General features: G+C 42.9%; 1 protein-coding gene across 1 annotated transcript; it reads right to left on the bottom strand.

Moving 5' to 3' along the window:
* Nucleotides 1-8,354: 8,354 nt before the first annotated feature.
* Nucleotides 8,355-9,901, bottom strand: LOC149845869 (protein DMR6-LIKE OXYGENASE 2-like). Its single transcript, XM_089997766.1, has 4 exons — nt 9,661-9,901; nt 9,298-9,545; nt 8,802-9,123; nt 8,355-8,706 (listed from the first exon to the last, which is right to left on the bottom strand). Exons 1-4 carry the CDS (start codon nt 9,871-9,873, stop codon nt 8,464-8,466), a joined length of 1,026 nt encoding a protein of 341 aa, XP_089853892.1. The 5' UTR covers nt 9,874-9,901; the 3' UTR covers nt 8,355-8,463.
* Nucleotides 9,902-13,620: the final 3,719 nt, after the last annotated feature.

Consider the following 13,620-nt stretch of genomic DNA (forward strand, 5'->3'; position numbering starts at 1 on the left):
AAAGAACGAGGCAGGGGGCCCCCCTCCTACCGAAAAAAAAAGAACGAGGCACTTACCTGTGAGACGTCGGGCGGTGGGCGGGGGGCGACGGGTGGCGGGCCGGGGAGTGCATCAGGCAGGAGAGAGCGGCGACTGGAGGAATGCGTTGGGCGGGAGAGAGAGGCGGCTTGGGGAATGCGTCAGGCGGGAGAGACAAAACAGGAAAGAGAAAGAAGGGTTCTGATTAGGGATTTACGAGAAATTTAGCGACTGATTTGGCAACGGCCAACTTTCATCGCAACGTTGTCGTAAATGTACATGAGCAGTTAGCGACGGAATATTTTTGTCGCTAACGTTGTCACTAAGTAGCGACAGAAAAACCTCCGTTGCCAAATTCGTCGCTAAATGTCATGGGTATTGTGATAAAAAATAGACATCGCTAAGTAGCGATGGATTTGGCGACGGAGGGTTTTTCGTCGCTATTTTCATAAATATTACGAATTTTAGCGACGGATTTGTTTCTCTTGTTAATCCACCGCAAAGTTGCGATGAAAAAAATCCGTCGCAAACATCCGTCGCAAATCACCATTTTTCTTGTAGTGTAACTACTATCATGACTAGCATGAACTCCGAACTACAAAAATAAGAGCACTTCTATTTTCATACATTCAAATCATGCTCAGCTTGAGCTCCAAACTCCAACAAAACAGCCCTAGATATCCACAACTAAGTGAGTGTGTGAACAAGAAAGTGTTGCATCCAAGAAAGTAAATAACATGTGATGCATTTGCATCACTTACTCACCACAGGTATTTAGCCGATTTGCATTGCTTTTGCCTTTGCATTTTTTTCTTTTTTTCTTTTTTGCATTGTGATCATGCATATATTTTAGGGTTATTTCATATCAAAAATATGCATGATTTCATAAAAAAATGATTTAAAACCCAATTTTATGCTGGTTTTGAGTGAATGAGCTAAAATGAATTAAAAATAGAAAATGCTTGAAAATTAGTGTTATTTTGCAATTTAATGAATATTGTAATGTTTGTCATTGTGAGTTCCTAAAAATAAAATAAAAATTAGAGTTAAAAATAGAGTTAGTTAGTTAGTTTTAAAAAATAAGTTGAAATGAGGTTTAGTGTAAATATTTTTAAGAAGTAGTCTTTAGATTAAAATAGTCAAATGAGTTTTTTAGCAAATAAGTGTTTTTTTTAAAAACTGTTTTTTTTTATTTTTGAAAATCAATAACAAACCGGTTTACACAGTTTGGGCTTTTTGAAAAACTGAAAAAAACAAATTGTAACAAACCGGTTCAAACCGGTTTGTGATTTTAAAAATTGGAAAAAAATTTTATAAACCGGTTCAAATCGGTTTACTTCTTTAAAAGCTGAAAACGAAAAAAAAAATAACTTGTCTCCCCTGTACGCCTAAAACCTTTTCCCTTTTCCCTTTTCCCTTTTCCCCTCTTTCCCTCTCTTCCCTCTTTTCTCACCCTCCTCCACCATCACCGGCCCCTTCCTTGCTCCTTCTTCTCCTTCTCCCTCTTTCTCTGTTCAATATTCAGCCGGTGGTGGTGGTGGATCTTCAGTCCGGCGACTGGCGCATGGTGGAGGCCATTCTTTCCTAACCTCTCTAAGGTACGGTAAGGCATTCTCTTCATCTTCTTCTTCTTCTTCTTCTTCTTCTTCTTCTTCTTCTTCTTCTTCAACTAATTCTGTGTTTAAAAAAAAATATAAAAACGAGAAAAATAATAAAAAATAATAAAATAAAAACAGTAGATCGCATGTTGTATATATCTCTTTCAGATTTCTAGATTCGAACTTTTGTTTGTTTTCTCTTTTTAGGATAACTTCATTTTAGAATTAGCTTCCCTGTTACATTTGATATTGATTTTTCATTTCCGATTACAAATTTTGATTTCATGTTACCGATTTCCCTATTTGATTTTTGTGCATCGAACTTCCTGTTTCTGTTTTGCTATTTTGATTTCTCTGTTTTGTATTCATTGATTTCTTGTTCACTTTATTTGATTTTCTGTTGTTTTTCTTAATATCATATTTGATTTACGATTTCCATTCATTTGTTGTTCTGCATTTTCTGCATTTGTTTGATGTTATGTATTTAAATGTCATTTTGTATTTTCTTGTGTGTGTGTCTATTTGTTTTTTTTTTCTCATTCGTTACTTATGCATTTCGATTTATTGATTTCCTGTTTTAATTTTTTTCTTTAATTTCCTGTTTTGTCTAGTTTGTCTTTAAATTCTATTTTAGTTTCTGTTTTTTTTGTTTTTATACCGAATGTCAGTTTTTCAATTAAGTCATTTTCATTTTTTTCCTCTAATTAGCTGAATTTCCTGTATTTTCTTTATGTAATTTCCTGTTGCTTTTACTTTCTAGATTTCCTATCTGTTCATTCTTATATTTTTTCAGTTGTTGATTTCCAGTTTAATTCTTCATAGCAATACCTATTTTTTTAGTTTTCCTGTCTTCACTGTTGATTCCTGTTTCGTGCTTTCATTTCATTCCTCGTTGCAATCTTTCCATGATTTCCTGTTTTCCAGTTTTCACTTCCTGTTTTGTATTTTCCTGTGTTTGTTTTTAATCATTTCATTTCTTGTTTTGATAATTCCTTGTTTTGTTTCTGTTTTTCAATTAAGTAATTTCCAGCTTTTCTTGCAATTCTAAGTTCCTGTTTTGTTTAACTCTTACATTCCGGTTTGTTCATGTGTTAAAATTCTTGTCTTTTTCATTCAGTGATTGCATGTATTTTTCAGTCTTTATTCTTCATTGATTTTTTGTTTTGCTTTTACATGCTTTCGTAATTAGCATTTAGCTAGCTTAGTATAATTTTTTACTTCTATCTCTGGTACTGCTCGTGTTCATTTGATTTGTGCAGGATAGCACAGGAGTAGAGCTGAAAAGATTACGTGACACGAAGTGCAAGAATAGAAGATTTTTATGTTTCAGTTTAGAATTAAGAATTTAATTGGGTTTGTAAATATTGCACTTTACGCCCTCTGCGAAGGGTATTCATTTGCTGTAATAGTTAGTTGTTTTTACCTTTCTTGAACATTTTACATTTTAATAATTCGGCAATAAAGAATAGTTTAGAATTGTGTGTTTGAATACGAAATATTCCCGTTCCCTGAGTTCGACCCGGTCTCATCCACTAGTGAGAACCGGTTTTTATTATTTGATGTCTGATTTTCACATGTTTTACATATAAAAATCTTTTCAAAATTACAACGATTTTAAAGAAGACATCACATTGCATTTTTAGCCGCATGCGATGCTTAGCATTAAGCATCATGCAATTAGCTCAGCTGCGTACCTACAAAACACAAATATACAAAATAATACAATACCAAACGATCTACTTGTCCCTCTCATAAGGAGAGAATGATACAGTTGCAGACACACACAACGACCAATTTATCATCACCTGAACAGACCTTCACGATTGGAGGATACAGGTCAGAGGCTCGGCGAGATGGATGGAGCTCGACTGGTACATGATCGCTCACCGTTATTCCCGCATGAACAAGGGCGAAAAAGAAAAAGAAGAAGAAGAAAAAATACAAAGAAAGACCAATGGGGAATCCGGTACCGGCTGATGAGAACCGCGACAGTGGAGGGCCTTCAGGTCAGCACTCATCAGGGAGACGAAGTGCATCCCGACGACAGGAGTGGTGTAGGGTGGATAAAAGAAAATAAGGGAAGAAAAGAGGGGATGGGAGGTCGGTGATGGCGGCCGTGATGGTTGGTTTGCGACGGATTGGGTGGGACTCGAGGAGGGGGAGGAAGCAGAGGAGGTCGGCGATGGCGCCGCTCTGGCGACCTGCGGATGGGAAAGGAAAAAGGTGAGGAGAGGACTCGGGGAGGGGGAGGAAGAAGAGGAGGTTGGCACACAACGGTGAAAGAGATGGAGTGAGTGAAGGAGGAGGTGATGGAGAGAAATCGATTGGCGGGCGACTGACAGCGATGGCATACAGCGATGGTCAGTGGTGGCACATGGCGACGAGAGAGAAGGAGTGAGGGAATAAGGAGGAGGTGACAGGCGACAGGGGGCGGGCGGCGGGCGGTGATGGCACACGGCGATGAGAGAGGAGTGAGGGATGAAGGAGGAGGTGATGGGTGACAGGCGACGGGCGGCGGGCGACATGCGAGGGATGAAACAGAAAGGGAAAGAAAGGGGCTCACATTTGGGTTTTACGGGGGAAATTAGCGATGGCTTAGCGACGGAAAAATTCCGTCTCAAAATCTATCGCCAATTAGAACGAAGTAGCAGTAAAAAAAATTTGTCGCGAAGTTGCGACGAAATTTGAGCCGGATTACATTTCGTCGTCAATTAGTGATGGATTTTAAGACAAAAAATTTTCGTCGCAAATTCCGCAACGAATTCTAATTATAGGGACGATTAATTTTCTCTCGCTAATCCGTCGCAAAATTATGATGGATTATTTGCGTCGTAAATGTCCATCGCTAATTAACATTTTTCTTGTAGTGGCTTTTATTAATGCATACCGGCTATTAAAGGCTTTTATTAGTGCATGCATCTGTCTCTTCTTTTTTATTTTCTATCTCCTTTTTTCTTATTTCTTTCTTTTTGAGTTTGCTCAAGGTATCAATGTCATAGTGTTATAGTGGTCAATCATCTTGGTGAAAATGGGTGTTGACGTAGCAATGAACCTACAAAATCTCTCAAATTGGATATGACTAAATCCATAAGTTGCTCATTTTTTTTAAAACTCTCATTATTTGCTTACTCTTTACTGAACTATATATATATATATATATATATATATATGTGTGTGTGTGTGCGCGTGTGTTTGTGTTTGGGATTGGATAAAATAAAATTTCATGTGATTTACATTCCATCATTGCTAGATCGATTTGCATCCGTACACCACCGGTGTGAGCTACGCATCTTAGAAGCAAGGTTGCATAATACCCTACTATAGAACTGAAGGGCTGGGGAAACTATTACCCTTTTTGTTTTTCAAAGGCAAGATGGGGTTAGGCTATCTTAAACCCTTTAGGAGTAACAGAGTGCCATTGCTATCACTTCCAAGCCAAATTGTATTCAATCATTACCGTGATGGCCATTTATGTGTGTATTTTTTTCCACCGACATCAACTGCTCCATGGCCAAAGTCGAGTGTGCAATTGGTTGAGCATGTTGTACGGTTCAGCAAACAAAAAATTAAAAATTATTTCTTGCTGTCTAGCAATAAAGGGTCCCAAGAGTTAAACTTGCTTTCACTAACATGAAAAGCATGTGCTCATAAAATATAGGTTCCAAGCTGAAGATAAACAATAGGTATTCAGCTTGACTCTTGACTCAGCTTGAATGAAATCGTTAACTAGTAAAAAATATATTTTAGGTATATTTTACATCATACAGTACATGTAGAACAAATATAGAAAAAATAAAGTTTATAGCAGTAAAATCTTTTTTTTTTAGATAAGCAGTAAAATATTATTACTTTTATGTCCAAAATAATGCAATTTTTTGTAATCCTATTTCTTCCCGCTCTAAAGCAATGTATTTTTTCCCGGTAAACATATCAAATTCGGCTGATTTAACTAGGTTTTATAATAAGCCCTACCAAAAGAATGAGCCAAGTTTAAACACTTGAAGTTGGTCTCGTTTGGCTTGTTTACCAACCATGTTCGCAACATTAAAAAAAAAATTATATTGAGAAAAAGCGAGCTTTCCATTGTCTGCATAGGAACGAAGCAGGTTATATGCCCCCTCCTCCCCGAAGATGCATAGTTTGCTAGAGTGCATGTTTGGGGGTCCCAAAGAGCATCACATATGTAAGCACGTGCGGCTCGTATCTCGATGTTTGTCAGCATCAGTTAGCGTCAGAGTCTGGTGCGGTCATAATGACTTAAGTAACCTTTCTACCATTGGTGCCATAAAACGATGATTCTAGAAAAGGAGCGATTGCAAAGACTTAAGTAGCATGAAGATGGTTATTTAAGACCCAGTTCCTACACTGCATGATTATCCGAGAAAGGAATCCCCCTTGAAGAAGGCCATTAACATCAACCTCTCTCTCCCCCTTCTCTTTCTGCCTCTATGCATATCTAGCAGACGATCCTACACTGCTCCATCAAGCACCGACTGACCTGCACACTGACTGTAGCATGGTTCAACTTGATGAGTTGTGGAGCCTGATTCAGAGTTGTTGCCCTTACAGGAGGGGGGTCCGGGGGCTCCATCGCTATATCGAGTTTTTTTTATGCCTTGTATAAATTTTTTCTTTTCTTTCCCTCTTGTAACTATAAAAAAAGAGCAATAAAGTTTTTTCTCTGGGCGACCATGGTTTTTTACTCCCTCTCGGATTTGAGGGGAGGTTTTTCCACGTAAATATGTGTGTCATTGTGTTTTGTTTGATCATTCTTGTTTATTGTTTCCTTCGGTTGTATCTTGCTCGTAGTTTTCGCAACACCCTGTCCCACCATTGGTGTCATGAAACAACGATTCTAGAAAAGGAAAAAATTTCTTTCTTTTTTTTTGCTACACGATTTATGAAAATCGCCTTGCAATTTGCCTTTTTTTTCACAACGTGATTAGCGATTTACGAACATCGCACAGTGATTTACGTTTTTTTTTTGCTATGCGATTTTCATAAATCGCTACTCGATTTAGCGATTTATCATTTTTTTCGCTACGCGATTTTCGTAAATCGCTACTCGATATAACGATTTACGAAAATCATGTAGCGATTTGCCATTTTTTTTTTGCTACGCAATTTTCATAAATAGCTACTCGATTTAACCATTTGCCATTTTTTTTTGCTACGCGATTTTTGTAAATCGCTACTCGATATAGAGATTTACGAAAATTATGTTGCCATTTATTTATTTTTTTCGCTACGAGATTTTTATAAATCGCTACTTGATTTAGCGATTTGCCATTGTTTTTTTCGCTATGCAATTTTTGCAAATTGCTACTCGATATTGATTTGCCATTTTTTTTCACTACATAATTTTTGTAAAGCGCTACTGTATGTAAATCGTAAATCATGATGCCGAACTCCACCCTCTTGAGCACGATCTTTGTCGTGATTAGGCTGTAGTCACCAGTCGTCCCGATGGCAGTCTTGAGGTCCATGATGGAAAAGCCGGAGAGGAACGTGCCATTCTCGACGTTGGCGGAGAGTTGGGTCCTGTCAAAGAGCACGACGCCGATGGTCGAGATGTGGACCTCGCGGTGCCAGAACCCAACGAATGCCCGGCAACACTTGAGGGTGAACGCCCGTGTTGAGCAGCATCAAGGTGGCCAGAAAGGCATAGCTCTTATCTGAAGTATGACCAACGTAGGCGTAGATAGATTGTACTTTGGAAGACTCCGTTGTAGGTGTACTGAAGGAAGATTCCGTTGTAGGTGTCCCTCGAAGGCGGCGGAGGGGCCACCGCAGTCGGTTGCCCGCTGAACGAGGGAAACATTAATTCCGGCTATTGCTAGCAGGAAGAGGACGACGATTGTCATCGGATCATCGGCTCTTTTCCTCCCTTAATTTCTTCTCTAGAGAGAGAGATGGAGGGTTTTACAGTGTTTCACGGAGAAGAAAGAATAAGATAATGACGGAAAGTTCAAACGAAAAAGAAAGAGAGAGCGCTTTAGGTCCGTTTCATTGTTTGGACTTTGAAGAGTTAACATCATCCTCGACTTTCCTGATGGAAGACATTTTTGTCCTTTTCTCGAATTATCATTTCTCTTCTTTTTTTAATGGAGGACATTTTTATCATTTTCTCGAACCGACGTTCATGGTAAAAATAGCAAGAAAGGGTACTTAAGTCTTTGCAACTGCACCGGACTCCGATGCTAAGTAATGTTGACACACACGAGAATATGAGCCCCACGTGCGTGCTTATATACGTGGTGCTCATTTGGACCCCAAACATGCTATGTAGCAAACAATGCGTCTTAGAGGGAGAACCGACAACACCCTCCGGCACAGGAAGCAGATCAGGTCATGCTGAACATGAGCTTTTTTCTCATGCCAACATCGTGGCCGTCCATTTTGTATTTTGAAAAGTTAAAAAGTGAACGGAACAGTTATATACTACGTGGCATTCATCCAAAATGCAAACAGAGGGCCACGATATTGACATGAGCATCTGCTTCCTTCTGTACATTCTTCTCCAACGAGCTAAGTTTTAGAAACTTTCCCATGACCTTTACAAGTGGGCATTCCGTCTCTTTGAGGCGCATCATTCGCCATCAATACATGCTAACACTTGGCCAAAAGATTTGGCTTTGGCAGGTCACTTTCCTCGGAACTTCGTTTTACAAATAATATCGTACAGCACAAAAAAAGCAGCAAATTGAATTGGAAAGAAGCAGTTCATGGACAAGATGATACCAAAAACGAGAAGCCATGTTAATTCATCTACTAACAATTATTTACAAGTTGAGCAACACGACATGGTTTTTCTTATTCCCATGGAGAGAGCGAGAGAGACTATAAACTAGAGGGCGAATTTCTTCAGGCAACTCTGACTTTGCAGACCGTGATCCCAAAACTTCTCGTAGTACTCACTGTAAGCATAGCTTCTGTATAAAGGAGGGTGGTGGTCATCCACCAACTCATCAGCCGGCCGGATGACTGCATCAGGAGACGGGCAGTAGAATGTGGGGATGGACATTCTCTCCTTGTCACCGTTCACCACTGCCCTGTGCAGCACACTCTTGTACACCCCATTGCTCAAAACCTGCAATCCCAATTCCAGAGACCTATTTAAGCATAGAAATAAAGGATGTAGTAGGTAAGGTGGTGGTGGTTTGGTTGCATGCACCCTGTACGTACCTGAAGTTGGTCGCCTATGTTAATAACGAATGCCTTTGGTATGGGATTCACTTGGACCCACCGGCCACCTTTTTGTACCTGGAGTCCAGGAACATCGTCTTGCAAGAGTATGGTGAGTGCGTTGGGGTCGGTGTGGCCAGGTAGGCCGTAGGTGAGCTCGGGCTGAGGGCATACTGGGTAGTAATTGATGGCCATGTGCTGACCATGCTTTCCTAGTGCATTGTTCATGTAGTTAAACTCCAATCCTAGGCACTCTGACAAGGCCTTCAGCAGCTCCAGGGCCAGACTCCTCACCTTGGTGCAATACTCGCTAGCAATTTCCCTGTCACATACAAATTTTTGAAATTTTAGCACCTCTTTGAACCATTTTGATCAATGAAACTATAGATCCTTATCTGTACACCACTGCGAAAATTATTTATTTTTCTTAAAGAAGGAAAAAGTGAATAGCAACAAATACAAAATCACCGGAATTGTATGGAAGGGGAAAGGAAACCTGAAAGAAGTAGGTTCAGAAGGCCAAGCATGAGCATAGTCCTCTAGAGGGTAGCAGTGCAGCCTCAAGTAATCCCTCCAATTGGAAACCTTCTCCTTCTTAAAGTTGAAACTCGTCGACAGCCTCACCTCTTTCGTCGGGTCCTCGGAGTAACTCTTCAGCCTCTCAGATTCCGGCAGCAGGAAAAAACTCCGAGAGACCTCCATCATGTCGTCTATGACATGATCCGGTATGCCGTGGTTCTTAACCTACAGTTAAGTACACCAACCAACGAGAACCATTAGATTGAGACTTGAGATTGATCTATGTGTAAAAAAGAAAAGGGTGCATGGTAACAGAGAAAAATTAAGGGTGAGAAATTACCAGGAAGAAGCCATCGTTCATGCAAGCTTCATGGATGGTGCTAAGAACGTTGGCCCGGTTGGGACCATGAAGGCCTTGGAGATCTATGAGAGGGAAAGAAGACTCTTTGTTGCTGACCTCTTTGAGCTTCGGACGGTCAGAGAGGGGCCTGACGAAGTGGGAAGGGACGAAGTTGGTTCCTCGGGTAACTAGGTCGGAAACAAGGGTCGCCATGGAAGAAATTGCCAGGCAGTTTCTGGTTGACAATGAAAGTATTGAAGAGTGGTGCCAATTTATAAGCGAAGTTCTTCCCAGGTTTAGCTTTCTTGGTGATGGGGAGAGGTCCACTGTTTGGGCAATTACCTTTTCTTAAAACAAATCTTGTTTTTCTTCTACACAATTTGGCCAACAACTGATTCTATTGATAATCGAGAATCCGATTCCCTTACGGACGAGTCGAGATGTATCGGATTCAGCTCTTGATGCAGCTTACTTGGAGAAAGTTCAATGGGGGTGCAGGCGTTTGAAATATTGTGGGACAAATCTCACATTTTTATGTGTAAATTTGAGAAAAATGACTGACGTGCACAGTTAAATGTGGCAAAAAAGCAAATCATAACCGAGTTGACTAGGTGACTCGTCCTGTGAATGCCCAAACAGATCGACTATGTCCTAACTAGGGATGGCAGTGGGGCGGGGCGGGGCGGGGCGGGGGACAAGGTTTCCACCCCTGCCCCGCCTCAAAATTTTATCCTCCACCCCCGCCCCGCCTCCGCGGCGGGGATGGATTTTATCCTCCACCCCCGCCTTCATCCCCGTTTCATGTCCTCCACCCCCGCCCCGTCCCCGTCCCCGTCCCCGCCCCGTCCCCGTCCCCGCCCCGCCCCCGCCCCGTCCCCGTCCCGACCCCGCCCCCGTCCCCGACCCCGCGGGATGAGCGTGCTCGTCACCGGCGCCGCTGGCTTTGTCGGCACCCACGTCTCGCTCGCCCTCCGGAAGCGCGGTGACGGTGTCGTCGGCCTCGACAACTTCAACGACTACTACGACCCCTCGCTCAAGAAGGCCCGCCGTCGAATCCTCGGCGACCACGGCGTCTTCGTCATCGCCGGCGACATCAACGACGCCCGGCTCCTGGCCAAGCTCTTCGACCTCGTCGCCTTCACCCACGTGATGCACCTCACCGCCCAGGCCGGAGTCCGGTACGCTATCGAGAACCCGGCGTCCTACGTGCACAGTAACGTCGCCCGGCTCCAGGGTTAGGAAATTAGGGAAGGGAGTTAGGGTTAGTAAACAGTTCATCTGAGTTGGGGGCGGGGATGGGGCGGGGCCGGGACGGGGATGGGCCGGGGGCGGGGCGGGGCGGGGGCGGGGCGGGGATGGGGCGGGGCGGGGCGGGGCGGGGGAACGTGCCAGTCCATCCCCGCCTCCACCCCCGGACGGGGATGGATTTTAACCTTCATCCCCGCCTCCATCCCCGTTTCATACCCTTCATCCCCGGTCCAAACGGGGCGAGGCGGGGCGGGGCCCCGCTTTCCCCCGGTCCACTGCCATCCCTAGTCCTAACTCGACCGAGTCTAGCTATCTACTGACTTGTTATTTGACTCCGATAGCATTCGAGAGATCTAAGCTCCTAAAGACTCGGATTTTGCCAAATCGAACCGGAATTCCAAGGACATGGTTGGAAAATGGTAATTAGAGACAATGGAATCGGGTTTAATTTGTCGGCAATTGACATGGATGGTTCATGGCAGCATGCACAGGTCGGTTTGATGACGAGATTAATTAGGCCCAGGAAGGGAAAAAAAATAAAAGGCAGTACAGCACGTGGATGACGGCTTCATACTGTCGTCACCATCGTGACATAGGATACCCGACGTGTATTTGCCACTTACCACAGATGGACAGGATCTCAGATTATTTTGGTGTTGGAGATCTGGACCCAGACTCGGATCTTATGGGAAGCTTGAATGTCACGGAATGAACACTGAAGATCTAATATTCATAATTTCAATAGGCATTCACGTATATGCAAGAGAGCAGATGTATGTAGAGATGCAGACGGATCAAATTGGGGTCGAATGTATGCTTTACTAATTAAAATCCAACTTAATCGGATCCGGATTTTGGCAAAAAGTATAACCCAAGCTGACTTTTTACATGTAATCGGATATGGATCTTCGTCCGTTTCAGATGAAAATTTTCCAACCAAATCGAAATTTCGTTATTAATCGAATTCTCCCTGCTTTACTGAATCCAACTACTGAAAGTTGGATTCGGGTAGGGTAACGTTTAATCCGTTGACATCCCTCGAAGTAGGTCTACTCGAACCAATCCTAAACTAGAGATTGACGTGGGAGAATTCAAACCCACCCTTATGTTTCAATCGAGTCTGGATCACATGGCACAAAATGTGTGCATTAAGCACCGGATCGCCCTCCATCCGGCCTTGGGCCCCACAACTGACAGGCCCTGTCCCAAACATGGTGGGTGAGGAGAGGGTTGTGTATGTTCGCCCCCGATGATTCACTGAATCCCACGTCTGTGTTCGGGGCTTTGAATGAGCACCACATATACAAGCACATGGGGCTCGTATTCCCGTGTATGTTGACATAACTTTGCATCGGACTCTGGTGTTGTTGCAAAGACTTAAGTACCCTTTATTGCTATTCTTCTCATAAAGTGATGGTTTGAGAAAATGACAAAAATGCCTTTCATTCAAAAAAGAAAAAACAAATAGTTCAAAAAAAGGACAAACATGTCCTCCATCCAGAAAGTCGAGGATGATATTGACTCTTCAAAGTCTTCTTCTTTTTCTGTTCAAAAAAAGGACAAACATGTTTTCTTCTTCTTTCTCCGTAAAACACTGTAAAACCCTTTCTCTCTCTAGAGAAGAAATCAAGGGAAACAAAGAGTTCTTCCTGGAGAAGGCCATGAACATCAACCCTCTCACTCTCTCTCCCTTCTCTCTCTACTTCTGTGCACATCCAACAGACGATCCTACATTGCTGCATCGTCATCTTCTTCTTCTTCCTTCTTCGTAAAACACTGTAAAACCCTCTCTCTCTGTAGAGAAGAAATCAAGAGAGGTAAAGGGTTCCTCCTGGAGAAGGCCACGAACACCAACCCTCTCACTCTCTCTCCCTTCTCTCTCTACTTGTGTGCCTGATTTAGAGTTTTTGCCCTTACAGGAGGGGGGTCCGGGGGCTCCCCCCAGGCGCGGATCCCGCTGCGCGGTCAGCGGGCGGGGGTCCAGGGGGGGCCGCCCCTGGCGGGGGGCAGCGCCCTCCGGACCAAAATTTTTTTGGGCCTTCCAACAATGATTTGTAGTATTATCGGGCTTTCCTACAGCAATTTGTAGCATTTGTAGTGTCTTCCGTAAATCGCGAAACGCTATAGCGATTTGTAGTGTCTTCCGCAAATCGCTATAGCGATTCGCAAATTGCTATAGCGATTTGTAGTGTCTTCCGCAAATCGCTATAGTGATTTATAGTGTCTTCCGCAAATCGCTATAACGATTTGTAGTGTCTTCCGCAAATCGCTATAGCGATTTGTAGTGTCTTCCGCAAATTAGGACCAACTTGTCAGAGTCATATCTCCCTAACCGGAGGTCATATTCCAAATCTGCGATTTGTAGTGTCTTCCGCAAATCGCTATAGGGATTTGTAGTGTCTTCCGCAAATTAGGAAAGCCCGATAATACTACAAATTGCTGTAGGAAAGCCCGATAATACTACAAATCATTGTTGGAAGGCCCAAAAAAATTTATCGCGGGATCCGCGCCGGGGGGGAGCCCCCGAACCCCCCTCCTGTAAGGGCAAAAACTCTAAATCAGGCACACAAGTAGAGAGAGAAGGGAGAGAGAGTGAGAGGGTTGGTGTTCATGGCCTTCTCCAGGAGGAACCCTTTACCTCTCTTGATTTCTTCTCTACAGAGAGAGAGGGTTTTACAGTGTTTTACGAAGAAGGAAGAAGAAGAAGATGAC

Source organism: Nuphar pumila, chromosome 2 (assembly GCF_984573655.1).
Source record: "Nuphar pumila chromosome 2, dmNupPumi1.hap1.1, whole genome shotgun sequence".
Taxonomy (NCBI): domain Eukaryota; kingdom Viridiplantae; phylum Streptophyta; class Magnoliopsida; order Nymphaeales; family Nymphaeaceae; genus Nuphar; species Nuphar pumila.

What these genes read in the sequence shown, in the direction of transcription:
- LOC149845869 (XM_089997766.1), bottom strand. Translation starts at nt 9,873, where the DNA reads ATGGCGACCCTTGTTTCCGACCTAGTTACCCGAGGAACCAACTTCGTC. An exon ending in TCTGAACCTACTTCTTTCAG is followed by an intron (nt 9,124 to 9,297) that starts GTTTCCTTTCCC and finishes TGTATGTGACAG; the next exon opens with GGAAATTGCTAGCGAGTATT. An exon ending in ACATAGGCGACCAACTTCAG is followed by an intron (nt 8,707 to 8,801) that starts GTACGTACAGGG and finishes TTGGGATTGCAG; the next exon opens with GTTTTGAGCAATGGGGTGTA.